This window comes from Podarcis pityusensis (genome assembly GCF_964106645.2).
Source record: "Podarcis pityusensis genome assembly, chromosome: 14".
Lineage (NCBI taxonomy): Eukaryota > Metazoa > Chordata > Lepidosauria > Squamata > Lacertidae > Podarcis > Podarcis pityusensis.
This window is the reverse complement of record NC_138039.1, coordinates 24,022,799-24,050,579: the sequence shown is the minus strand read 5'-3', so window position 1 is coordinate 24,050,579 and position 27,781 is coordinate 24,022,799. Positions and strand designations below refer to the sequence as shown.

The 27,781-nt window shown below is 47.1% G+C and overlaps 1 protein-coding gene across 6 annotated transcripts in view; it reads left to right on the top strand.

Annotated features, from left to right (window-relative positions):
- The window catches only part of LOC308463378 (hexosaminidase D-like), a 40,305-nt gene extending 12,878 nt beyond the window's left edge, over positions 1-27,427 (top strand). Inside the window, exons 2-15 of one of the 6 annotated variants that reach the window (XM_080981710.1) lie at positions 1,530-1,673; positions 3,725-3,821; positions 5,108-5,357; positions 7,383-7,492; positions 7,772-7,859; positions 10,223-10,387; positions 11,092-11,272; positions 12,157-12,228; positions 13,406-13,610; positions 15,676-15,758; positions 16,962-17,040; positions 17,864-17,965; positions 22,582-22,671; positions 24,697-27,427. In XM_080981710.1, coding sequence (XP_080837836.1) covers positions 3,727-3,821; positions 5,108-5,357; positions 7,383-7,492; positions 7,772-7,859; positions 10,223-10,387; positions 11,092-11,272; positions 12,157-12,228; positions 13,406-13,610; positions 15,676-15,758; positions 16,962-17,040; positions 17,864-17,965; positions 22,582-22,671; positions 24,697-24,880 — 1,704 coding nt within the window. In that variant the 5' untranslated portion in view covers positions 1,530-1,673; positions 3,725-3,726 and the 3' untranslated portion in view covers positions 24,881-27,427. Of the gene's footprint in view, positions 1-1,529; positions 1,674-3,124; positions 3,822-5,107; positions 5,358-7,382; positions 7,493-7,771; positions 7,860-10,222; positions 10,388-11,091; positions 11,273-12,156; positions 12,229-13,405; positions 13,611-15,675; positions 15,759-16,961; positions 17,041-17,863; positions 17,966-22,581; positions 22,672-24,696 lie in introns of those variants that run through there. The other 5 variants (XM_080981709.1, XM_080981708.1, XM_080981711.1 and 2 more) reach the window with 5 other exon arrangements.
- The last annotated feature ends 354 nt before the right edge of the window (positions 27,428-27,781 follow it).

Below are 27,781 nucleotides of genomic sequence, written 5' to 3'. Positions count from 1 at the left end.
TTTATGTAACAGAACTGGCACACCTTTCTCTTGAAGCTGAAGCACATTGTGTTGTCAGTGCTCCTAAATACTGTACAGTGGTACCTCGGGTTAAGTACTTAATTCGTTCCGGAGGTCCGTTCTTAACCTGAAACTGTTCTTAACCTGAAGCACCACTTTAGCTAATGGGGCCTCCTGCTGCTGCAGCGCTGCCGGAGCATGATTTCTGTTCTCATCCTGAAGCAAAGTTCTTAACCCGAGGTACTATTTCTGGGTTAGCGGAGTCTGTAACCTGAAGCATATGTAACCCGAGGTACCACTGTACTCAGCTTTGGAGCATATGGAACAACTCCTTGGACTTCTTCCTGCGCCTTCTCCAGAGAGATCCTAGGAGCCTATCCTCAGTGGCTGACACACCACCTTCACTCTGACTGGCTCCAATGGCCAGAAAGGGTGAGAAGACGTCTTCTCATTGGCTAAGAAGCTCCCCTTTTGTGGTGATTGGGCAGCTTTAGGATGCTGGAGACAGATGCTGCTGCAGAAATAGTAGCAGATCTTTGACCTACCCCATGTCCCCAGACCACTATACCTCTGAATTGGAGGCAATGTCTCTCTACCATGGCTAAACTCTGGAGGGCTGCAGGTTGGGGAAGGCTTCTCTCTATTGCTCAGAAGTTGGGTTGTATCTAATTAAGTTATACTCTAAGAGTAGACCCATTGAAATAAATGGACCCCAGTCATGCCCATTATTTTCAATGAGTCTCCTCTGAGTAGGACTCGCATAGGCAACAACCCTCACTGCCTGATGTCAACCAGGCTTTATTATTATTAATAATAATAATAATAATAACAATAATTTGACTTATATACCACCCTTGATCAAAGATCCCAGGCAGTGTACATTAAAAATATTTTAAGAAGCATAATAATAAAACATAATACAAAACATAATAATAGGCAGCATAATAATAAAATAATCACAATAACAGCCCCTCCCCCACACCTTTAACAGACTATAGATTATGTATTGGCTGAAGGCCTGGGTAAAGAGGAATGTGTTTGCTTGGCACCTAAAGACATGCAATGATGGCGCCAGGCAAGCCTCTTTGGGGAGAGCATTCCAAACAGTGTAGAAATGGTATAAATAAATATATAACCAGGGCAGCCAAGGTGGTCTTGGTCCCAGAGCCCAGTTCACTAAGCTCCTAGTAAGCTTTGACACATGCTCACAGTCACCATGGCATATCCTGTTGCATGCTGCGTAGTTTCAGCACTTGAGAGTTGCCTGGCTTTTTCTAGGTCTGCTAGTGGGCACTTAACTACAAATCCTTTGGCGATTTGGCCAGGAATGGGGCTTGGAAGAATCACCCTTGGCTCTCAGAATTGGCAATCATAGTTCTGGAAGGCAACCAAAGAGTCGTCCTAGTACAACCTCCTGCAATGCAGGAATCACAGCTAAATCAACATACTTTGTTTTGAGACTCCAGGTAGATAGACAGTTTGGTATGTATTATGCTCCTGAGATCTTCTATCTCCATGCCTATTCCTAGGTGCTTCTGACCCCCTTTGGCTCTCTGGTAGGGCAGGGCTGCTTCAATGAGACCCAACTGTCTCTGCTGGTTGAGAACGCCTGTCCCTAGGCTAGCGCTGCTGTCCCTCTAGTTCTTCTCGTTGGACCAGCTGGGATTGAGCAGGTAAGCCCAGCTACTGAAGCAACAGTTGTACTGTTTTGCTTAGGTATTATGACACACACAAAGCCTGGGGTGCCTTCAGGTGAGACAGTCCCTTGAGGACTGCGTGATTTGTAAAAAGGAAGTCCCAATTTCAACACCCCAGGGGCATCTCCCATTAACAAGGCTCTCTTTGACTAAGGTTCCCAGAGAGTGGCTGCCAGTTAGGTTATACTGCATTAGATGGCCTCATAGTTACTTTATTATTTGTTTATAAGATTGATTTAGCTGTTCCTTTTATGCAATACAGAGTCTCAAAGATGCTCAACAAAATAAAAGTACAACACATAAAAGCAATTTAAAGCTATAGTTAAGTAATATAGTGAAGGTGTGAGCCATCCCCAATATTTTGTCTGGAAATTTCTATTAATTGTAAATTAAAAGCAACGTGTCCTATCAGTATTGTAACTCAAGGCCAAGAAGCTACATTGGGAGGGATATAAATCTAGCCAAATTTCAGGGAAATGACTAGTCGGAAAATAGAAAGCTACCTTTTACGGAGTCCGACCATTGGTCTATCTAGGTCAGTATTGTTTACACTGACTGGCAGCAATGGCTGTCCAGGGATTCAGGCAGGGGACACCCAGAGATGCCACTGGGGATTGAACCCATGACCTTCTGCATGTAAAGCAGATGCTGCCTACCTCTGGGTGATATCCTTTGACCTGAGAGCCATTTCAAAAGTCTGCTCTGAATCAAGATCTGTCAGGCCGTTTCTGCTGACCCAAAAAAGGGCAATCCCTGTATGAAGAAAGCTCAGAATAGGCCTGCCCTAATCCTAGGAAGCCAGAAGAATTTAAATAGTAGTAGTGTTTATTTATGAACAACAGAAGAAACAAAAACTCATAGCAGCTAGGACTTGCTATATAGGCCAAACTAAGGCCATGTTCACATGATACATTTAAAGCACTATGATACCACTTTAAACAGTTATGGCTTCTTCCCCCAAATAATTCTGGGAGCTGTAGCTTGTTATGGGTGCTAAGAGTTGTTAGGAGGCCCCTTGGCCCTCACAGAACTACAGTTCCCAGAGTTTCCTGTGAAGAGGATTCCACTGTGAAGCCACACTGGGAATTGTAGCCCTGGAAGAGGAACGGGGTCTCTTCGCCCCTCTAAGCATCCTTGACAAACTATAGTTCCTAGAATTGTTTGGGGGAAGCCATGACTGTTTGAAGCGGTATCAAAGTGCTTTAAATATATGGTCTTGATGTGACCTACGTTTCTTATTATTTTCCCAAGGGGCTGTAGAGGGAATCTCACACTCCCAGAGAGGGCAAGTTTCTTTTACAGCCTGGGCCGGCAGGGCACTAATGCCAGCCCAATCTCTCCTTCTCTGGTTAGATCAGGTAAAAGATGTTTTATTTATTTATTCCATTTATACACTATCTTTCCCCCGAAGGAACTCAGGGTAGTATATACATGGTTCTCCCCCTCTCCCCATTTGATCTACACCACAACCTTGTGAGGTAGGCTAATCAGAGGCAGCGACTGGCCCAAGGTTATGCATCTGAAAGTGAGGATTACGAAGCCTAGGTCTCCTAGGTCCAGGCGCTGTAACTGTTATACCACACTGGCTAACCATGCTACTAACCATGGCAGCCACATGCAACCATTTGAGGGAACTCCCCTCCCCAAACTTAATTAATCACCCTATCATTTGTTGCCGTGGTGAATTATCTGTGCCAAACCCAAACAGAAACAGTGAGTTGGCTCTCAGGAAGATATAACCGATACGCTTGCAATTAATTAGTTGGTAAAGGGTGTGGCAATTTCTCCTTGCAGATAATTCCCGAGGAGCACGCTCAGTGTGTAGAACGTTCTAGAAGTTCAGTTTGGCCTAGGATTACGGCAGGTTTGGGGGTGCGGAGGGGCTGTGGGCATATCTCCCCGCACTGTGGCATCTCATGAAGGTGGGTGTAGTGGAGCCTTAAAATCCAGATTGCTGCTGGCCCGTCTGGGTTGTGTTGAACAGAGCTGTGACATGCCCCTTCGTGGCTCCTGTTCCTCCCTAGCAGGGATGGCGCTCCACCGGACCCAGAAGCTGAACCTCTTGCGGCTGTTGGTGCTTCTCACTGTGGTGCTGGCGGCCATCAAGTATTTCTTCAGGGACAGGTGAGTATCTTTCGGACAGGCATTGCTGTCTTGCAAGGTGGGAGTGGTGAGCCTGCGGCCCTCCCTAGATGTTGCCGGACCCCAAACTTCCATCATCTCTGACCATTGGGCCTGCTGGCTACTGGGAGCTGGAGTCGGCCAACATACCAGGGATGGCCAAAGGGTCCCCCATACCTGTTAGTCTTCCAGGGTCCCATAAATGGGGCTGGCTCAAAGCTCTTTTGCAGCCATGGGTGGAAATCAATGTTTGCCTATTGCTCTGGGGCTGTTTCAAGATTGTGGGGTACAGCTGCCTTCCCCAACCCAGTCCCCTCCGGATGTTCTGGACTATAATTCCCATTGGCCAGCACAGTTGCAGGATTTCTTTATTCGTTTAAATACTTATATGGTGCTGGGGCTTTGTTTATTTTAAAATATTTATTGGCTGCACTTTTCTAAGAATACAGAGAGGTGGTATAAAACATATGAGATTACAGTAACTTTGATTAAGACAAGAATTAAAGCATCAGAGAGCACATAATTAAAAACTCCCATAAAAGATGTAGTTCAAAATGGCCGTGCTGGCTGGGACCCATGGGAGTTGTAGTCCAAAATGGCTGTTTGTCAGGAGCAGGTCAGCAATAAAACACCCAGTGCCAGAAAAGTTAACTCTTTGTTTGAAGAAACCAAAACAGCTCAGGCCTAGTGATCCCAGCAACTCTTCCCAGTAGGTCTTGCCCTAGTGAGGCTGTTTCAAGGACTGAAGGTCCCTGCTTTCCCACTGCTCTCTAAGACTCCTTCCCTGAGTCCTTTCCAAGCAACCTGGTGGAAGGGGACCTGGCCACAGCAGGAGAGGGAGACCCCATGGCTTCTTCAGCAGCCTATCTCATCTCTGGCTCCAGCTTCCTCTCCTGCCGCTGAGTCTGGACTACCCTCTTCCCCAGCCTCACCCTGCTCCCTAAACCCTGTTGCCTCTTCAGCTTCCGGCACCTCCTCCTCCCAGTCTGCCCCCTCTTCTCCCTCGAACCACTTATCATCGCCATCCCACTACCAATCCCCTAGCTCTGAACCTTCTTCCCCTGGGGGTTCCCCCAGATGGTGCCTCCCACCACTTCTCTGCACCTTGCCAGTCCATGACACCATGCTGGTTGGGGCTGATGGGAGTTGTAGTCCAAAACATGTGGAGGTCCCGAGGTTGGGAAGGGCCTGCTCTTGACATTATGGGGAGGAGGAAACTCAGTTCCACATTTGACAGCAGCTGCACCTTAACCATGTTGGCGGTCTTCTACTCTCTTCCACACACACAGCTTCTCCCTGAATCAATACAAGGGATCCAGCCAGGAGAGCAGCTTTTGGGGCAAGGCCAGCGACCTCAAGCACTCTGCAGAGCCTCAGGGCCAGTCCTTGGGTATCCCAGATGTCAAGGTTGTGGCAGCCGCCGCCCCTGCGAGGCAGGACGCCAAGAAAAAGGCCCTCCAGGATTTCAGCTTGATGCAGTTGCGGCTGGTCCATCTGGACCTCAAGGGAGCAGCTCCAAAAGTATCCTACCTGGAGCAGGTGAGGAGGCCCACCTTGAGCAGAGCTTGTACACCAGGTGAATCCTGGTGCTGGAGAAATTATTATAGAGAGTGAAAACTGAAATGTGTGTAAAGAGGTCTGAGCAAGTGATGGTTGGAATGTGAAGGTTGTGTTTGCAAGAGAACCATGAGAGAAGGGCAGGTTGACAGGTACAGGAAGTATTGCTCTAACTAGTAGAAGGAAGTATTGTGATATAGGGACACAATTGCCCTTTTGTTTCCCTTTCCTTCTAAGTGCTTGTGTTGTTTTCATATCTAGTTCACCACTCTGCACTATTTGCTGTTTGTGTTGTACCAGCTTTGCAACACCTAAATAAATGTCCTGTTTTGCTGACATCTGGAGTCTGGGTTTGACTGGCCATCCAGGTGGAACCCAGAGGGTATTGTACTCCAATATTTCCCCAACACTGGAAGAGGGGAGGGGAAGGGAAGGGAGAGAGGGGGATAAAGTTGCCAAATATTTTACTAACCCCTGTCACTGTGCTTGATGCCACAGCTTGAGCAGCAGGCATTAACAGGTGATGAGGTTTCCTCCAGTGCTTGAACATAAACGGCTTCCTCTGGAAGGCTTTTAAGTGAACTCCCCCCTACCTTCTTTCCAGAGAAAGCAATTTAAATACAAACCACTTTCTCTGCAGAGGGGAGAGTGCTGAAGGTGTGGTCCCACTATGAACCACCTATTTGGTGCTGAAAATACGTCTTCACAGGAGGTTGCTGTAATTTACTGGCCAGAAGTTATACCAACTATGTTTGAACTTAGACAGGTGTCAGTCATCTGACATCATTATCATCTCTGGCAATTGACATGGAAGTGGTCCCTCCCACCTGTCAAATGTGGTCTGCAGGGAGATTAGGAACTGGCCCATGGCCTGATCCAGTTAGCACCTGTCAAAACTAGAACCTGGGAGACCAGAGTTCAAATCCCCACTCAGTCATGAAGTTCACTGGATGACCTTGGGCCAGTCACTGCCTCTCAACCTAACCTACCTCATTGGAGGTGTGTGTGTGTGTGTTTCACCATTATTTTATTTTGTATACATTGTCCTTAACAGAACTGTGCACTTTAGCTGCGTTATCTCACATGGAAAGATTTTTAACCAGGCATTTATAAATCTTCTAATCAAACAAATAAACCAGTGAGTGACAGCCATGCTGGCTGGAGCTGCTGAAAGTCATGCTGGCTGTGGCTGATGGAACTTTTAGCTCAAAACATTTGGAGGGCACCAAGTTGGGGAAAACCGCCTTGGATGGTTGCACTACTGAGCTTAGCAATGGTTCCCACGAACCAGGATTGGGCAGTTTGACTACAACTCCCATAATCCCTGAGCACTAGCCTTGCTGGTTGATGGGAATGGCAGCCCAATAAGATCTGGAGGTCCACAGTTTCCCTGCTTCTGATTTAAGAGAGACCTATTAGTGGATTGAAGCCCAGATGGGACATCCTTTGTTTCTCTCCTTCTGCCTCCTCTCTGGAGCCAATTCTAAGAACAGAAGAAGAGCCTTGGAACTGGATCAGGCCAAAGGGGACCTATCTAACCCCACATCCTGTTCTCACAGGGGACAACCAGATGCCCTCAAGGGAAGCCCACAAAGCAGGATCTGAGAGTAATAGTGTTCCCCCATTCTTGTTCACCACTTTAGGGTTCCATTAGGAATCATAAGAAACTAAGAAAGCCCTGAGTCTGCATCAGTCCCAAAGGGGGGGGGGGCATCTAATCCTGTTCTCGCAGTGCCTGGCCAGATGCCCCAAAGGGAAGAAGCCCAGATGAGTCAAACAGCTCTCTCATTCCAAGGCACAATGCCTCCAACAGTGGAGGAGAGAATATATCCATCAGGGTTAGTAGCCAATGATCGCCTTCTCCACAAATTTGTGCAGGTTCCTTTTAATGCCATTTGAGGTGGTGGCCCTCAGTGCCAGTTCTGCCAGTTAAGAGTGTGCTTTGCCACATTGCAGTTGTACCTGTGTGGCAGCTAGATGGTACATCTCACATGTTCTTCCCTTCAGATCTTCCCGCTTTTCTCCAAGCTGGGTGCCAACGGCATCCTGATTGAATACGAAGACATGTTTCCTTTCAAGGGAGACCTCGAGATCCTCAAGTCTCCGTACGCTTACAGGTAAGAGGTCTGTCTCAGTCGCTACTGGCCTGCTGTGTGTGTTTGGTTGGTGCCATACAGTTTTGAGGGCATCCAGGCCAAGACCTGACCCTGTGCACCAGAGAGGTGGCGCTCCTTGGATTGGGGTCTCTATCCCATTTCATTGCCTCATGGCAGGACCGGCTCTGTGTGGTTTGACTTATTGGAAGCGGCCTCCCTTTCTGCTCCTACCCGCCAGCTCAACAAGGTCTCTGGGATGCTGGCAGCTTGTGGCTGACTGGTGCTCTTGTCTCCTGACAGCGAAGAAGACATTGAGAAAATCCAGGAGTTGGCAGTGCTCAACAAACTGGAGCTGATCCCTTTAGTGCAGACCTTTGGCCACGTAGAGGTAGGAGAACCCCCTTCTTCATTCCAGCATTGCTGGCCTTTGGTTGCCTTTCTGGTAGATCTATGACCTGGTCTCTCCCCTTCCCCCACCCTGCCTTTGGTGTCCATGCATACCATGCTGGCCGAGGCTAATGGAAACTAGTCCAAAAACAGGGCTGTACTAGCTGGGAATCATGGGAGTTGTAGTTGAAAGCATGCCTACCCTGGCTAGAGCTGATGGAAGCTGTAGTCCAGGGTTTCCCAAACTTGGGTCTCTAGCAGTTTTCGGACTACAATTCCCACCATCCCTGACCACTAGGGATGATGGGAGTTGTAGTCCAACAACAGTTTGGGAAACCCTGAGCTAGGAGAAGGCAGACTATTGACAGCTGCTTTTCGCCTGTGTGTTTTGTAACCTTAATGGCTGTGTTGTTTTAAAATTGTACTCCCCCCACCCCATATTTTCTGCTGCTGCTGCTGCCTCCCGTCCCCTCCAATAGAATCTTGACCAATCTTGCTCAGGGAGGGCTAGTCTTTCCTTGGATTGCCTTCAAGGAAGAAGGGTGTAACTGTTCAGAGTGATGCAGCCTTCATATCTGGTTAGGCCAGTTCTTGTCCAGGGAGCTGGACTCCAGTTGTGCCGCTGAGCAAACAATGACTACTTGTTCTGATTTGTTAAAGTTGCAGAAACTGGTTCTCTTGACCTGGGCGAGCCAGCAGGGTGGGGTGGATTCTGCACGGAGCAGAATCTTTAAGAGCAGTCGGATAGACAAATTAAAGATGTGAAGGAGTGTTTTCTTTTTGCATGGAGAGAAAATTATGGAGGCAGCTAGGACTGCTGAATCTCTGAGTATCAGGTTGTTTTTGCAGGGATGCACAGAATTGCAAAGAAGGAAGGGATCCCAAGTGTCATCTAGTCCAACCTTCTGCAATGGAAGAATCACAGCTAAATTGGCTGCAGGAAGGGCCATAGGAAAGTGGGAGAACAGCTGCCCAGCATGCAGAAGGTCCCAGGTTCAAACCCCAGCAAGTCTGTGTGGGGCTGGGAATGTCCTCTGCCTGAAACTCTGGAGGGTCGCTGCCAGATGGTGTAGGCAATTCTGAGTTCGATGGACCTAGATCAGACTTGTACTGCTTGCCAACCTGTGTTACAGTTGCCCCCAGGAGAGGAGCTGCAAGACGTTTTCTTAACACAGAAACTGCAGTTAGTATTTTCTACAGTGGTACCTTGGGTTACATATGCTTCAGGTTACATATGCTTCAGGTTACAGACTCCGCTAACCCAGAAATATTACCTCAGGTTAAGAACTTTGCTTCAGGATGTGAACAGAAATTGTGCTCTGGCAGCGCGGCGGCAGCAGGAGGCCCCATTAGCTAAAGTGGTGCTTCAGGTTAAGAACAGTTTCAGGTTAAGAACGGACCTCCGGAACGAATTAAGTACTTAACCTGAGGTACCACTGTATTTGCTGGACTGCCATGAAGGACTTCCTGTTAGTATATTTTTGGGAGCAGGCGAGTTAAATGGTTCAGTGTGGACTAGTCACTTGCGAAGATGCAATAGATGGTCTATGCCAGTGGTTCTGAAAAGGGGTGGTTGGATTACTTAGGGAGGGCACTAAGAGGCATGGGGCAGCAGGGTGGGGGTTTTTGTGGGCCTCTCCAAGTGCATTGATCTCTTATTTACAATTGCCCAGGCTAGAACCTAGAGCAAAACAACTTCCCTGCTTGGTATTTAAAGTTTTATTGCTCTTATCGCTTTCAAAGTGTTTACTATTCTGAGTTGTCACAAGTCACAGGACAGCCAAGTATTGGGAATAGCTATTGATTTTCTTATAAATTAGTTACCATACATATCTGTGGTAGGTGAACGTTTGTGCGTGTTTAATAAGTAGTTATATATTAACATTTTATGCTATGTATTTCCTTATGTTTTCGTTAGGAAGAAGACATAAAAATTTTTTGTGTGCAATGTCTGGTATCACTGGATCGAGTTGATCAGTTTTTTTGAATTAAACAAAGTAGTTTTAATTGGATTTTGAACCAATGTGCAATTAATTGCTACTGTTTTGAATTTTATCTTATTAGATTTTATTATTGCTTTTGATGCTGCCCTGGGACATTAGGGTAAAGGGTGGGTACCGTAATTACGGTAATTTAACAACAACAATGTATGAATGAATGAATGAATGAATGAATGAATGAATGAATGTGCCATTTTCCTTAGTGGGTCATGCAATCCATTAGTCAGAATAATGCTTTTTATAGGGTAGGGGGCACTGAGGATGAGTTTACAGAACCATGGGGGCACCCCGATCTGTGCTGTCCCCCTAGGCCTTCCCCTTTCCCCATTCATGCCCCAGCTTCCTCTCCTCCTTTCTCCTGCAGTTCATCCTGAAGCATGACAAATACCGGCACCTCCGGGAGGTGGAGCGCTTCCCCAACAGCTTCAACCCCCACGTCCAGGAAACAATGACCGTCTTGAAGTCTGTGCTGACCCAAGTCCTGAGCAAGCACCCACAGGCCAACTGGGTGCATATTGGGGCAGATGAGGTAAAGGAGCTGGATGAAGTGGGGGGGGGGAGGTTAGATAAGGCGGACAAGGTCTGTTCCTCAATGGTAGAACCCATTCCTGCATGATAAGTACTTAGCTAACTGAAGTCATTCACAAAACAGTTGTTGATAGCACAGTCATCCTGGCATTGGCACCAGAGTCCTTGAGCTCTGCTCAAGCCTCTCTCTTGCCTTTGAACAAAAGGTAGAATTCATATCTGTTGCTTCGCCTGTTTTGACTCTGGCCCTGCCCTCCACTGGCATGTGGCCCTCAGATGGCTATCCAGAAAGGACTCCACGTGGGTTCAAATATGGCCCCCCCGACCACTGCTTTAGGAGCAGAAAATGTTGGTGTTTTCCCTGGTGGCACCAGGCTGGAACGGACTACCTGGGCAGGTGGAGGTCTCTCCTTCATTGGAGGTTTTTAAACAGAGCTTGGATGGACATCTGTCAGGGATTCTTTAGCAGCAATTCCAGAACAGCAGGGGGTTGGACTAGATGACCCCTGGGATCCCTTCCGACTCTTATGATTCTAGGATTGCTCCCAGCAAATGGCCCCCTTCCTTGCCAGCATGCCAGGCAGGCTCTTGACTTGTGAGCCTGCCAGGTTCCTCTTGGTACCAGCCTTGGCCCTGACGTTCGTACCTGGCTCCTCCTGCACCTTCTGTTACCACCTGCCCTCCTTTCTCCTTCTGTCCCTCCAGGTCTTCCATCTAGGGGAAGGGATGGACTCTAAGAACTGGATGAGTCGCAACGCCGGCAACATGGGCAAGATGTACCTGAACCACATCCGGGAGGTGGTCAGCTTCATCACTGGCCAGTGGGGTCTGCATACCCTCCTCTGGGATGATATGCTGCGGAAAGTTGACATGGCAGCCATTCAAGGTCCGTGATGCTTTCAGAGTCTTGTCTGGTTACTCCAGACTTTGCCACCCTGGGTTTCTTTGGGAACAGGAGCAGGATTTTATTTTATTTTAGTTCTAAAGACTTTATTGCGTAACAGCGCAGCAGAGAACCAAGTGGTGACTTGCTATTATAGACCCATAATGTATGCTTAGATATTACCTTGGAACAGAAAAATCTTCTATTTAAAACCTACAACTGGATACACAAATTTTTTTTTTGTGTGATGGTGGTTGTGATGGCGATCAGCTGAGTTGCCTTTATTTCATTTGTTTATTATCCCAGTTCTAAGTTGTTAATAAAACTTGGCTTATTAAACCGTGGCTTAACACCACATATGAATCCTACCCAGCAGCATAACTATGGTTTGTTTACTGCCAATAAACCTTAGTTTCTTGATGGACACAAACCTTGGTTTGTTTGAACTGTGGTTTGGCATTATGTGTGAACCATCTAGGCCTTTCTGGACTACAGCTCCCATCAGCCCCAGCCAGCATGACTGCTGGTCAAGGATTATGGGAGTTTTGAGTCCTTCAACATTCCTGCAGTAGATGTCTGGGCACAAGGGACTAGGCTTAGGAAATTAGGGCTATGGGTCTGAGGACAGCAGTGAAGAGCAGCAGGATAGAGGGGAGAGAAGGGAGACGGGAAGAGAGATTGGGCAGAGAGGAGATGTACATGTGTCCTGGGGCCACAAAGCCGTGGAAGAAGGAAGTTCATAAGCTGGTGTGAAAGAGCCAGCCAAATCTTTGGCTGCAAGGCTCTAGTCCTTAATGTCTTGTTGCTGAGGTTGTTGAATCTAGGGTGGGAGCAGCAGCACCTCCTCTCCACCTTCTCATTTTGTTTGTCGATTTAAATCTTTTCAGACTCTGGCATTGCCAAACACGCTTCTCCTGTATTGTGGTTTTACGCCCCGGACTTTGATACGCAGCAAATAGGTTTGTGGGGGTTATTTGTTCATTTTTATTAAATAATCTATATCTTGCCTTTCTGTTTAAAAAAAGAAGTTTTCATGGCATCTTACAAATGGAACATTAAAATTTTTAGGTTATGTTATGCCTTTAATAGGTTATGTTACATTCTGGAGTATGATATGTTTTTATAGATTATGTCTGAATAGGATGAGAGTGTTGGAGATACGTGCAAATGTGTATGTGAACCCGGTCTTTGGGTGGGTGTTTGATTTTCGTTGTTGTGTATACTGTGTATATACGGACAATGACAATAAATTTATCTAATCTAATCTAATCTAATCTAATCTAATCTAATACAAGAGGGAAAGCAACAAAAGAAACTGGCGAAATTGGCAGATAAATTTAGAATTAAAAGGCGGTGTAAAGAAACCAGGTGTTAGATGAACCTTCCCAGGAAGAGAATTTCACAGCCAGGGAGCCACCATCAAAAAGGCCCTCTCCCTGCCACAACCTATCTCACTTCAGATGGTTGGGGCTGATCTTGGGGAAGGCGATCACTTCACGTATGGAAAGATTGGCAGGAAATAAAGGAGTGGAGACACCAGGATGTTTTTGTAGAACATGTACAATTCTTATACATATATATCACATGTGAGAGTCAGCATGGTGTAGCGGTTAGAGTGTTGGACAAGGACCTGGGAGACCAGGGTTCAAATCCCCACATTGTCATGAAGCTCCCTGGGTGACCTTGGACCGGTCACTAACTTGCCTCACACAATTGTAAAATGGGGAAGTCTGTATGCCACCGTGAGCTCCCAGGAGGAAAAGTGGAATATAAATGTAATGAATAAACATACAAACACCGTTCCCCCCCCCCAAAAAAATAAAAGCCATGGCAGCATGCTAGCAATAGAACAAAATCAGCTCCCTCAATCAATAGCCCAGCTGGTAGAGCATGAGACTCTTATTCTCAGGCTCTTATTCGAGCCCTACATTGGGCAAAGAATTCCTGCATCGCAGGCGTTTGGAATAGATGACCCTCATGATCCCTTCTAACCCTACAATTTTGTGATCAAGGCTGGGGTGGAGGGAGGTAAGTCTTTCCCTTGCACTGAAAGATGGCACAGCAGACCTAACCTGTCAATGTCCTCTGTGCATCCAGGGCGATCCTTCCTCATCTGTCTTCTCCCCTGTCTCCCAGGAAAATACATTGCCAAGTATGCAGAGTGTGGCTTCAAGACCATCTGGTTCGCCAGTGCCTTCAAGGGCACGACGGGCCCCGCTCAGGCTTGGACACCCTTAAACAACCACCTGCAGAATCACCTGAGGTGGCTGAAGGTCATCCAGTCCATGTCGAAGACGCCCTCCATCCGGTTCCAGGGCATTGTCCTCACCGGGTGGCAAAGGCAAGTCCAGGGAGGGAGCTCCGCCATGGGGTGGGAGGGACCTCAGGCTCTCCAGGCATCTGTGTCTGGCCCTGTTGACTCTCCCTGGGCCACACCCTGTCTGTAGGACACAGCCTTTCTCTCACCTGTCTTCCTCCACTGGCCCTCCTTGAGTGCTTTTGCTTTGCTGGAATACATCCTCGAACCCTGATAGGTCAACATTCGCAGCACACATGTAAAGCTCTGTTGGTAGAGTATGAGACTCTTAATCTCAGGGTTGTGGGTTCGAGCCCCATGTTGGGCAAAATATTCCTGCATTGCAGGGGGTTGGACTAGATGACCCTTGTGGTCCCTTCCAGTTCTTCAGTTCTGCGATTCTATGATTTTATGATATAACTTCAAACAGGCATGGCTTCCCCCAAAGGATTCTGGGAGCTGTAGTTAGTTAAGGGTGCTGAAATTCCCCTCGCAGAAGTACAATTCCAAGTGGTTTAACAATCAACCCCGCTTCACTAATAACTCTAATCCCCCATATCCAGGGCCTATGTACAGTGGTACCTTGGGTTACATACGCTTCAGGCTACAGACTCCACTAACCCAGAAATAGTACCTCAGGTTAAGAACTTTGCTTCAGGATGAGAACAGAAATCGTGCTCCAGCCACGCGGCGGCAGCAGGAGGCCCCATTAGCTAAAGTGGTGCTTCAGGTTAAGAACAGTTTCAGGTTAAGAACGGACCTCCAGAACAAATTAAGTACTTAACCCGAGGTACCACTGTATTGCTATTTAGGGGGGAAGGGAAGGCACTCTGTTCATGTTCAGAGGCAAGTTGTTTATTCCAACAGGGAGCTGCTTCATACTGAGCCAGACCTTCAGGGTTTCTCTTCCAGCCCTACTGGGAGTTTCCAGGTATTGAATCTGGCACCTTCTTATAGAATGGCTTTCTCAGAGAATCATGGAGCTGGAAGGGACTCTGAGTGTACAGTGGTACCTCGGGTTAAGTACTTAATTCATTCCAGAGGTCTGTTCTTAACCTGAAACTATTCTTAACCTAAAGCACCACTTTAGCTAATGGGGCCTCCCACTGCCTGTTAGTTTATTCAGCTCCGGCCCTTGAGCTGATACGGCTCATCTTGACCTGAGCCCAGCAGAGTTTAATCCCAGTCCGCAAACGAAAGGATGAAGCAGGTATGGTGCTACATTGCTAAGCTTTATTTCTAAGCTATACCGAGAACACACAAATGTACATCTTGCCTCTGTGAGAGCAGAAAGCAACTCACAACAAAGAAACGACAGAACAAAGAAACAGGAAACCAGTGAATGACACATCCAGTCTTCCTTTCCCGTGAGAATCCAACAGTATCTGGACTCTGTGGAATGTAAACACAGTCTTGTGCCTGCAGGCAGCTGCTCAGTGAGGAAACAGAAACTAACACTGCCGCCACACCGCTGCCACGCGATTTCTGTTCTCATCCTGAAGCAAAGTTCTTAACCCGAGCTACTATTTCTGGGTTAGCGGAGTCTGTAACCTGAAGCATCTGTAACCCGAGGTACCACTGTAATCTAGTCCAATCCCCTGCAAATCTAGTCCAATCCCCTTAGGGGATCGAACTTGCAACTTCTCCATTGTCAGCACCACTTCTGCTTTCAAAGCAGTTGCTCTACCACTTCCCTATAGTCCTTCCCTTTAAAATACAGTAGGATTCCAGTCTACATTGTTCTGAATATAGGACTGGATTAAATAATAATACAGGAAGTTGCCTTATACCAAGTCAGACCCTTGGTCCCTCTAGCTTGGTATTGCCTACACTGACTGGCAACAGGTTTCCAGGTGGGGGTCTTTCGCAGCCCTACCTGGAGATGTCAGGGACTCCATCTGGGGCCTTCCGCATGCAAGGCAGGCACTCTACCACCGAACTACAACCCGTCTCAGAGAATCCTGAGCTACCAAAGGAAATAGAGGCTGTTGTTTCTGTGAGCTTTCTGTGGACTCCCAATGAAATGTGGCACCAGGAGGGTCGTGGTGATAAATAATGGGGGGCTCCCACCCAAAAGGTATCGACTGGCCTCTCTCCTCTCCCTTTGCAGGTATGATCACTATTCAGCTCTGTGTGAGCTCCTGCCTGTGGGGATCCCTTCGCTGGCTGTGTGTCTGCAGACTTTGGTGAATGGTGAGGGGACCTGGCTGGGGAGCTGTGCAGCAGGAGGGGGTGTCTGTAGGAAAGGCAGGACGATGGGTGGAGTATAAGTGTTGCAGTCGCATCTCATGTGCATTTAACTTGTGCAATTTCAACTGTGCATGGTTGAAGGCAGACTGGCCGAAACTGCACAGATTAAATCTAAGCAACAGGTTGGGTTTATTTGGCTTTTCAGCTCTCTCCCTTGCTTGGAACGGGGGGCAGGGTTAAGTCCCAGTCAGCATGCCAGCTCTTGCAAGATCTCACAGGGTCATCTGAGTTCCTGCGAGATCTTCCACAAGCATCTCTAGCGTTCCAGAGCCAGTGCACTGAGCGGGCCTTTCCTCCCAAGCAAGGCAGAGAACTTAACAGCTCTTTTTGCATGAGGTCTGCTTGGGGGTAAAGGTAAAGGGACCCCTGACCATTAGGTCCAGTCGTGGCCGACTCTGGGGTTGCGGCGCTCATTTCGCTTTATTGGCCGAGGGAGCCGGCGTCCAGCTTCCGGGTCATGTGGCCAGTATGACTAAGCCGCTTCTGGCGAACCAGAGCAGAGCACGGAAAAGCTGTTTACCTTCCCGCCGGAGCGGTACCTATTTATCTACTTGCACTTTGACGTGCTTTCGAACTGCTAGGTTGGCAGGAGCAGGGACCGAGCAACGGGAGCTCACCCCGTCACGGGGATTCAAACCACCGACCTTCTGATCGGCAAGTCCTAGGCTCTGTGGTTTAACCCACAGCGCCACCCGCGTACCTGGCACAAAAGAGCTTTTAAGCTCTCTGCCTTGCTTGCTAGACAAGGCTCTGGAAGTATGGGGGATTCTCTCTCTTTCCCCTCACTTATTAGCTGTGTGGGCACCTCCAACATTTGGGGTATTTGCTATTTTTGTGTATATGCAGAACCCTTGGCACCAAACCCCTGTGTAAGATTTGATTGCAATGTATTAAGTGTCTCTCACTCCTTCCTTTACCTTTAATCTCAGTGCCAATCAGCTAGTGTTGAACCAGCAGCAGAGCAGCGTAGTCTTCTTTCTTGCCCATAAGTCACAGAGGACTAGCAGCTTAAAGTTCCCATTCACATCACCCAGTTTAGAATCCCAAGTTGCTCTGCATGGAAGCACTTGCTTCAATGGAAACTCAGCTGGGCAAAATATCCACTAACACATCCCCTCTCCCGCACCCCAAATTCTCTTGCCACAGGGGGATTTACAGAAGCTACCAAGAAGAAGGTTCTGTCCATGCTTGGCTTCGAGAACATGCAGTTGGAGAAGAGCATATGGTGTGTAGGGGGTTGAATGGGGCAGGGATGTCACCTGGTGATAGGGTGGGGGCAGTTTTCAAGTGGTTGAATTTCTTGTACCAAGCAGTTGCTGGGCTACTTGTGGATAGCCAGTGAAGCTGAATGTTGGAAGATTCAGGCCAGGTAAAAGGAAGGACTTCTCAACACAGCATGTAGTTAAGCTGTGGAACTCACTCCCACAGGAGGCAGTGATGGCTGTTAACCTAGATGGCTTTAAACAGGGGTGGAGTTTGGTAATATGGCGCTTTGAGCAGGGACCAAATTCCCCCCCCCCCCCCATATTTCTTATTTTCACAATAATTTATTTTGGTACAGTTGCTTTTAAAATGGATGTTTTTGGGAGGTACCCATTTACAGTAAATATAGGTCTTACTATTCATCATCATCATCGGCATTATTTCCTAAATCTGGCACAGCTTTAAAAGAGGATTGGACAAATTCATGCAGGCAGAGACTATTAACGGCTAGCAACCAAGATTGCTATACTCTGCCTCCACATTTGAAGGCAGCAATGCTTATGAATACCATTTGCTGGGAACCAGAGGAGGGGCGAATGCTCCTGTGCTTGAATCCTGCTTGCTGGTTTCCCACTGAAGCATCTGGTTGGCCACGATAGGAACAGGATGTTGGACTGGATGGGCCACTGGTTTGCTCCAGCAGGCTCTTCTAATGTTCTTATGTGAGCAAGTGCGTAGAGATTTAGCTGGGGGCGAGCTGGCAGCCATTTGTACACATCTAACTCAGCATCTGTGGTGCTTCAACATTTCTCTCCCCACCCCGCCCTTCCTGTGTTTTTCATTAGTGATGGCAATGGGGCATTTCCAGGTTCTGATATCTACCGTATGGTGGAACAGGTCACGGGGCAGCTAAGAGACTCCGTCATCAAAGTCCTGGAAGAAGAAAGGTAAGGAGATCTGGAATGGTGGCAGGGAGGCTCTGCAGCCATGTGTATGTGCATGTCAGGGTGAAACCAAGGTTCCTTCCACCGCCATAAAATAATAAATAAATCTAAACGTATCTATTTAACAAAATCTACATGCCCCTTGATTATAATAAAGCTTCAAAATAGCTTACATAAAAGAAAGCATTAAAATAATCAATGAATGACAGTCTAAAAAGCAGGTATTTAAAAAGCATTGAAACCAAAAACAAGCAACAATAATCTAAAAATGGATTAAGACACATGTAACTTTTGCCAGGATCGCTTTGCTTAAACAAAGAAAATAATGTTTAAGTAGGTGGTGGAAAGCACACGTAAAGCATAGGACTTTCCCCCAAAGAATCCTGGGAACTGTACTTTACCCCTCATAGCACCCTTATCAAAACACAGTTCCCAAGATTCCTTGGAAGAAACCAGGCACTTTAAATGTACAGGGAGGCTGTGATGCAAGGCAGCTTTCCCCTTAAATTTGCTACCCCCCTCAAGGGTGCTGGTCTAAATGGAAAGGGGGGGTAGCAGCACCTGTGTTGCAAGTAGCTTGGGGACAGAAAACCTTTTGGGATGACACGATATAGTATTCCTTACCTCCACAAACGACCTTTTCGGAATTGTCCCATAGCCACCCTGTGTTCTATCCCGCCTTACAAACGAGGTGGATGTTCATTTGTGCTCCCATGTTGACAACAAAAACTAGGAAATCTGTCTGCTGTCCAGGATTCTTGTTTACTGAAGCAGGATGCGGAGGGAGCTGACAGCAGGAGAAGGCGGTTGGAAAATGGGGAGAACGGAAGAACACAACATTTGCTGAAAATCACAGCAGTGTGTGCTCATGGGGGATAAAGCAGCTATCCGTGGCTACTAGCCACAACGGCTGTGTTCTACCTCCACTAGTGGAAACAGGATGCTTCACAATACCAGGTACCAGGAATTGCAGGAGGGCAGAGGGCTGCTGCGCTCAGGACTTGCTTGTGGGTTTCCCCAAAGAGGCATCTCATTGGCCTCTGGGGCTAAATGAGCCTGCACTTCATCCAGCAGGACTATTCTTAACATTATTATTTTTAAAAAAGTAATTTTTATTAGTTTTCAAATTACTATGGAAACACAGAGACAAGTAAACAAGAACAAAAAATCCATAATAACTCCAGCTAAAGGCAGGGCGTTCGAAACCTAAACATGTTAAATAATAACACCCAGTCTAAAATAACGGCAGTCATATTTCTTTAGGCAGCATGGGGAGAGAAACCTGTAATGCTGAAACTTAACTATATGAAATAAAATCCCACCGTATGGAATAGAAGTGATCAGGATCTTCCTGTTCCTTAGAGACCCAGAACTTGTGTGGCATTTCTTCTGCAATAACTAAATTCAAGATATTTTTGTACTCTAATGATATAGTCAGGTTTTAAAAATGATTTCCACTGTTGTGCTGTAGAGTTCCTGGCAGCTGCCAGCATTCATGTCAAAAGATCCTTTTGGCAAAATGTCTTCGTAGTTCGCATATTTCGCTAGGGATAAATGGAGGGAGATTTGAATGTGTGTTTAAATAAGCTTTGATATCTCCTGATAAGTTTCATTGTGGAATGAAGCAAGGGTATTCACATCATAGATTGGTGGGGGGAGTCCCTTTGTCCCCACAACCTCTCCAACAGTTCCATGATGTATTAGAAGAAATATGGGAACATTGAACAGGCGTCTTACATTCTTAACTGTTTTTAGCCTTAATTTTAAGGTTCGCCCTAATTAATTACTTTCCCTTACGGCTGCTGCATACCTGCACGGCCCCTTAAATAAAAAGAGCTGCAGATAAGGAAAGTAATAGTCCTACTCTATTCTGCCTTGGTGAGACCCCACCTGGAGTGCTGTGTCCAGTTCTGGGCACCACAGTTTAAGAAGAATATTGACAAGCAGGAACCCTCTGCAGAGGAGGGTGACCAAGATGCTCAAGGTTCTGGAAGCCAAGCCTTGTTTATGTGGAACAGTTGAGGGAATTGGGGATGTTTTGCCTGGAGGAGAGAAGACCGAGAGGTAATATCACAGCCAGCTTCAGATATCTAAAGGGTGGTCCCATGGAAGATGGAGAATTGGCTTCCAGTACGTTTCCGAGCACAATTCAAAGTGTTGGTGCTGACCTTTAAAGCCCTAAACGGCCTCAGTCCAGTATACCTGAAGGAGTGTCTCCACCCCCGTCGTTCTGCCCGGACATGGAGGTCCAGTGCTGAGGGCCTTCTGGCGGTTCCCTCACTGCAAGAAGCCAAGTTACAGGGAACCAGGCAGAGGGCCTTCTCGGTAGTGGCACCCGCCCTGTGGAACGTCCTCCCACCGGATGTCAAAAAGAAGAACAACTACCGGACTTTTAGAAGACATCTGAAGGCAGCCCTCTTTAGGGAAGATTTTAATGTTTAACACATTACTGTATTTTAATACTTTGTTGGAAGCCTCCCAGAGTGGCTGGGGAAACCCAGCCAGATGGGCGGGGTATAAATAATAAATTATTATTATTATAAGCTTGCTTTCTGCTGCTCTAGAGGGTAGGACCTGAATCAGTGGATTTAAATGGCAAGAAAGAAGATGCCGACTAAACAATAGGAAGAGCTTTTTGACTGTAAGAGCTGTTTTGACAGTGGTTGGATGTTCATCTGTCAGGGATTCTGGAGCTAGGAGTCCTGCATTGCAAGGAGTTGGACTAGATGCCCCTTGAGGTCCTTTCCAACTTTGCAGTTCTTCTTAATCCTCTGGATGCGATTTTAGGGTGTGTAGGACACAGCAGGAGCTGTGGAATATCCTGCTGGGTTGAGGGAAGAGAGGAAGCAGAGCCTGTGTTACCCAGAGTTCCTGTTCTAAATATAAAAGGAAGCAAACAAACCTTTAAAACAATCAGTTAGCTTCCTTTCCTGGAACAAGCTGTCTCAGCCTTCACACACTGCTGTTTGCTTTGCTTCTTAAGTCGTACCTATTTATACATATCAATAGCACAATTACAATGTAATAACATTCTAGTTCTGAAACTGACAATTAAAAGTCCGTACTGGCAGTCCGATCCCCGGGAATGTTTATATGGAAGGCAGGCTGAGACCCTTCTTGCCCTGGATTGCAGGCCTTCTTTAGACATTGGCCAGAGTCAACAGAAGATGATCTGAAACTGTTTTGCTAGCCTTCCAGCCAGAGAACAACAGGAAATTTTAAGTTGAGCCACTAAACTGCAGGAAAAGCTGGGCAACAAAGATCAGGATAGAAGTTCAGGGAAGAGTTGTAAATCAAGCATCCCCAAAGGTGAGAAGAGGGTAGCAGTGCAGCATTCAGGTTCAAGATGCAAAGCTTCAAACTCAACCTCCTTTAGAATATAGGTCAGCAAAACAAACCAGATAATGCAACTGGCTAAGATAAATGGAAAGACATTGTTTTGGGAGCTGTGCAATTGCGCTTTGGTGGAATAGCGCAACTAACGCATGTGTGCAGACTCCAAGTCAGTAGCCACGCACACACAAGGAGGGTGCTAAAATGGTGGTGGTAAGCACCTGTCAAGACAGGGGTGTGTGTGTCAAAAGGGGGGTGTTGCAACACTGTCTCACCCTCTCTGTGAGCAGAACATAGAGATGTACACCCCCCCAAAAAAAGTGGTGTATACCCTTAAGTGCAGACCAGGATGGTCCAACATGTGTCTCAAGGGCCGCATGTGGCCCTTGAAGCCTTTTTGGTGGCCCTCAGCAACATTTGACCACCACCCCAACCCTCACGGTGCCTTCCCAAAGCTGGTAGGTGAGGCACATTCCCAAAGCCTAGTTAGTGCTTTCCCAGATTTGGGAAGGAGGTGGGGAGAACTTTAGGATGTTGCCAGAGCTTCGTGCCTCCTTCCCAAAGCCCAGCATCTTGCATACCTTTGGGAAGGCAGTACAAAGACTGTGTGTGTGTGTGTGTGTGTGTGTGTGAAATTTTGGCCTTGGTCTTCCCCCCCCCCCCCTTTGCTGAGCCCTTTGTCTGGAAGCACCTCAACAGCCATGTGGACCCACTGTTTTACTTCTGCTTCCAGGGACTGCAGAAAATTAGACAAGGAAACTGCCTTAGTCTGACCAATTGGTCAGTCTAGCACAGTACTGTTGGCAGTTGCTCTGCCGCTAAGCTGTGGCACTTTCCCTGTTTTGCTTTTAGCCTTAATGTATCAGCAACCCACATTTCTCACCCCCAGAAGAAATAGCGTTAGGTAAAGACATCCGCCATCTTGAAAACACTCCCCTCCTCATAGGGGGAGAAACTAAATTGGACCAGTAATAAAGGGAATTTTGGCTGCTGTTTAAAGGATGCATTTTTAGTGTCCCTAATGCTGCTGAGTTAGGAGTCATGGAAGTTTCATTGCCTGAGTCATAGAATCATACAGTTAGAAGGGACCTTGAGGATAATCTAGTCCAACCCCCTGCAACGTTGGAATATGCAGCTGTTCCTTATGGGGATTGAAACTACAACCTTGGCATCTCTAGCCAACTGAGCTATCATAGCTTTGAGTGTTTTGATGCATTGCCAGGTCGGTCTTTGTTTGGCTGCTTAATGGGGTTTCTCTTTCTTTCTTCTCTCCCTGTGCATGACAGCTCTGTCAAGGGATGGTTCAGTCCTTACCATCGGAAGCACCAGTTTGGAAACCCTCGTAACCTGGAGAGCTTTGGTAGCAAAGTTCTCAAGTGAGTGAGCACACCCACCCTGCAAGTGATTGAGGGGTGGGGTGGGAAGGCAAGGGGGTGGGGGCTCAGTCCTTTATTTATTTATTTATTTATTTATTTATTTATTTACTGCATTTATATCCTCCCTTTTCCTCCAAGGAGCTCAAGGTGGCATATGTGCTTTCCCTGCCTCCCCATTTTAGTCCTCACAACAAACCTGTGAGGTAGGTTAGGCTGAGAGTGAGTGACAGTCCCAAGGTCACTTAGTAAGCCTCATGGCTGAGTGTAGATTTGAACCCTGGTCTCTTCCAGGTCCTAGTCCAACACTAGCCACGACACTATATAAACCGAGACCTCTCTTGACTAGGAACAGGCAAATCTGTCAATCACAGTTTCTCTCAGTTTCTCATTTATCTATGTTCAGTTTCCACATCAGTTCACGAATTCTTTTTCTTTTAATGTCCCCATGAAAATCCACTAGTTCAGTGCAAACTTCATCTAAAATATACTTAATACATTTCTGTGTTATTTTCAGTAATTATATGCCTTTTTATGCACACTTTACCCTAGTTAGTACATGCACATTTTTGTACATGTTACTTGACTTTTGTACATGTTACTTGACATTGCTAAATTCAGAGAAGCAAACATTGCAAAGGATGGTCATGCTTCTGTCCGCATATAGTTACAGGAAGTGAGAATTAGGTAGAGTCACCTTTCTATGTGAACTGAGTCACATTCCTTCACCATTCCTAACTATTGAGTACCAGCTGGGGAAGTTGCGTGTGTTTTATGAGTACATGGTCATTTGCCATTGCAAACAGACAGGAAGGGACATTGCATTCTAGGTCAGCCTTTGCCAACCTGGTGCCCTCCAAATGTCTTTGACTACAACTCCCATCAGCCCCAACTGGTGCAGATGGTTTGGATGCTGGTCCAAATCTTCGAGAGGGCAGATGTTTGGCAAAAGGTTGTTTTTTTGCAGCTGAACTTGGACATTTTTCACAATAATCTTTATATAGAGGATGCTAGGTAATGCACTGAGCATTGTCTTCTGTAGCTGTTTTACATAAAACACACATAAATGCTGCTCCAAAGGTAGTTTCTTACCGTGCCCATTAGGGCTGGGCGATAGGTTTTCAACTTCGTGATATATCACCAGCTAAATATCACAATATATTGATATATTACGATGTCTGAAATAAGGATGGAGCTATGTAGAAGCATTGGCTGGCTTCACTGTCATTCCCACATTGTGATTTTTGTACAGCACACACATACATCATGATTCACTATATATTGCCAGGATATATATATATCTCACCCAGCCCTAGTGGCTATCCAGAAAGGCAGAAGGAAGAGCACTAAGCCTTAACTCTGTAAAAGCAATACTACCCAGAGCCAAAGCAATCAATTCTGAATTGCTTTTTGATGATCTGTATTAATACAGGGATATAGCCTAGAAAGTCTCAAGGAATGGAGAGTTAACGTATCAGTCAAAGAAGCTCTCTCATACACAGAAAAACTCTGCCTGCCATTTAGACGCTGAGTGGACTGAACATGTGAAGATTTGCCCATCTAGCTCAGCCCTCTCCTTTGTCTGGGGGGCAGCAGCATCTATCCATGGCATCTGGGGAGGGGGTACCTCCCCATCCACGTGCTTCCTGGTACAGTGGTACCTCGGGTTACAGACGCTTCAGGTTACAGACTCCGCTAACCCAGAAATAGTACCTCAGGTTAAGAACTTTGCTTCAGGATGAGAACAGAAATCGTGCTCCAGCAGCAGCAGGAGGCCCCATTAGCTAAAGTGGTGCTTCAGGTTAAGAACAGTTTCAGGTTAAGAACGGATCTCCAGAACGAATTAAGTTCTTAACCAGAGGTACCACTGTATTGGAAATCCTTAACTGAAGAGGCCAGCTGGGAGTTGAACCCAGTGCCCTTCCCTTGCCAAGCCTTTGAGCATTGTGCCACATGTTCCCGGGGGGGGGGCATTCCCGCCACCATCCTTCCTTCCTGACTCTCTTGGGCTCTTTCCCCCCACCCCAGAGTCCACGAGGACTGGGAGAACTTTGTCCAGAGCTTCCGCTCCCGCATGGAGAGCATCTACTTCCCAGACACGGTGGAGGAATGGATGGAGGAGAACGTCAACCCCTACCTGGACCGGTTGCGCGAGTTTGTCCGGGACTTCAGGGAAGTCATCCGCCTCAACGCCCGGCCCAAGGCCCTGTAGCGGGGTGCCCCCACCCCATCGCCAGCCCAGAAGTGGGTGTCTGATTCAGTTGCTCCACTGTTGTGTTGTCTTTTAACTTGGAAGGAGTGTGCAGGCCAGAGGAGAGGGGTCTTGTGCCTTGCCCTTCGGCCATCAAAGCAGAGGCTCAGTGGGCAGAGTTTGGAGGCTCTTTACAGCCAGTCTCCACCAGGCTTCATTCTCCTACCCCCTTGGAAGATGGAATTAGGGCTGAGCCAAAACGCCCCAGTCCCCCACCCACTGGGAAAAGCAGTGGGAGCAGCGGCTTCCCCATTTCCCCCCTCTTCCTTTTACTTTTCACTGCTGTAAGTGGAGGACAGTGATGTGGTCTCCCATCCCTCTGCAAAATGACACTTTCCTTCTTTTAATTCCTGCTGCTTTAAGTTCTGCCAGAGGCCCAGTGGCTGCCGTTTTACACCACATTGCCCCCCTTCCCCTGGGAATGTCACTATGCCATGGCATGACATCTCAATCTCATGGGGTACGTGTTGGGGGTTGGCAGTAGGCTGGTGGCCGCTTTCTCAACAGCCCCTGCCTCACTTTCTTTTCCTTCCTTTTAAATGCTTGCTTAGCCATCCCTCCACCTTCAGCTCTCCTCCCTCCTGGAATGACTCTTAACCCCCTGCAATGCTGCCCCATGGAAATGACCAGATCTGGGATAGCCAACGTAGTGGTGCCCTTCAGATGTGGCTGGACTCTCTCCATAAGTCCCAGGAGTTGAGGATGGAGGGATTTTGAGTCTTTAACGACATCCTGAGGCCTCCGTATTGGCTGCCATATTTGCATCAGGGATTCTTCATCCACCTTGCAAATCTCCCATTTCCACCTGGGGGGGACGTGGAATCAAAAGGAAGCGTTTGGAGCAGCTCCAACCAGGATAGTGGAGTTTTTTCTCCTGGGGGAGTGGGTGACATTGGGGCACAAACTTTACCAAAACGCCTGTTTGAAAAGGCAGTCCTGAAGGGGGGGTGAGCCGAAGCATCAGTCATCCTTCATATGCCCGCTCCTCCAAGTCTGCTGATGTGGCTGCTTCTTCCTCCATTGATCCCTTCAGCCTCTTGCTTGACTTCACACTGGTAGCATGGTGCATCAGTGAGAGTAGGCAGGTTAGGCTTGGAGGTGTCAGTTGCCAACATCTAGCCTAAAAAGCACAATCCCAAGTCAGCAAAAGTTAGGAACATCATCATTAGCTGTGAACTCCCTCCCTCCCTCCCTCCCTCCCTCCCTCCCTCCCTTCCTTCCTTCCTTCCTTCCTTCCTTCCTCCTTATCTCTCACTTTCTGCATGAGAGGAAATCCCTCTGTTTACCACAACAGCTGTTATTGGGCTGGATCCTTAGCCCCATATAGAATAGAGCCGTTGAGATCAGTGGGATTTGAGTTATCACCAGCTTAAATGATTTCAGTGGGCCAGCTCTAAGTATGGCTAAGCCACAGCCCAACCTTTTGCAAAGAGTCCCTGCAGAAACTCATCCCCTCGCCTTCACGACCTCTAAGGCAGACTCTCCCAACCTGATGTTGTTGGACCACAACCTCCCTAACCCTCTGGCTGGGGCTGGTGGGATCCGTAGTTCAAAACATTTGGAGCTCCCCAGATTGGAAGGAGGATGTGCTAGTGGGGTGGGGAGGAGTCTTGCCTTCTTTTGCAGCCAAAAAGAAACATTGGAGGTTCTCTGGTGGGTCTGTGAAAGCAGCTGACCTGTTGCAGGCAGGAAACCTTTCCTTTTGGGGCCCCCAAAGTGAGCCTCCATGCCATTTCATCCCTGCATCCTTTGCTAGTCATGGCCAGGCAGCAGAGCTTCCGAACAGGCCGCTTTGGAACAAAGCAAGCTGGCTTGGGTTTCATATGAATGTGGCTTTTAAAAAATGTCCGGCTCTTGGCCTGGTTCCAGGTTCTCAGCGCAGTAGAACAAACAGCCAAAAGCTGCCTGTTTTTTTTTAATCTGAAATGCTGGTGGGTCTTTGGCACCTGCTCGTCTTGGACCAGTTGTGATGGATGTATCTTGAACGCCCCCTGCTGCTGCTCTGGAGCCTCCCTGGGGTTGAGTTTGTTTTGATTGGAAGCTTTCTGAAAAGTTCTATTCCCCCCCCCCTTCCTCCTTCCATTCAGAGGCAGAGAATCAGCTGGTGAAACTTCCTTGTTCCTACAATATCTGAAAATCAACCCCTCTCTTTTTGTGCTTTCTGCCTGGTGCTTCTTCTGCCTCTCTATCAGTTCCACCTGCTTGATCACTCACCCTGTTTGGGCTGCTCACCTCACTCATTTCTCCTAAATTCAGGCTGCCTTCTGGATAAAAGGTCCCCATTTCTCTCCCCCTGCTCTGGATTCTGCTGCTCTGGTATTGCTCCGGTGACTGACAGCTGTTGCCCCTCCCAGAAGGCGTGATCTCGGTCACTGGTGGATCTGGTTTGGTTGGGGATCTCCAAGTTGCATTGCTGTTTGGGTTTTTGGTTTTTTTTGTACAGAACAGATTGCTTCTGTAATGTGGATGACAAAGACGATGGTAATAATAAAGTATTTTTTTAAAGAAGTGGTCCTCTGTATGCCAGTGTTTGTGCTAAATAGACATGGGGGCCGATATTGGGATATCTTTTCTAGGTTCGTATTCTGATGTTGGCTAGAAAAAAGGACATTAAAGAAAAAGTTTTTATTTTATATAAGATTATTTATATACTGCTTTTGCGGGGATCTTGTTTGTTCACCTATTTATTTAAACATGACCATGTCCAAAACATACGACTGGTCTAAATGTCTAATGAGTCCATTAGTAGTATGAGCTGTCTTTTTTGCTATTATTAATCTTTTCGTTTCTAATTAGTGACATACAGTACATATAGAGAGAGGTAAAAAGAAAACATTTTGTTTGAAAATGAACTTAAAGGAA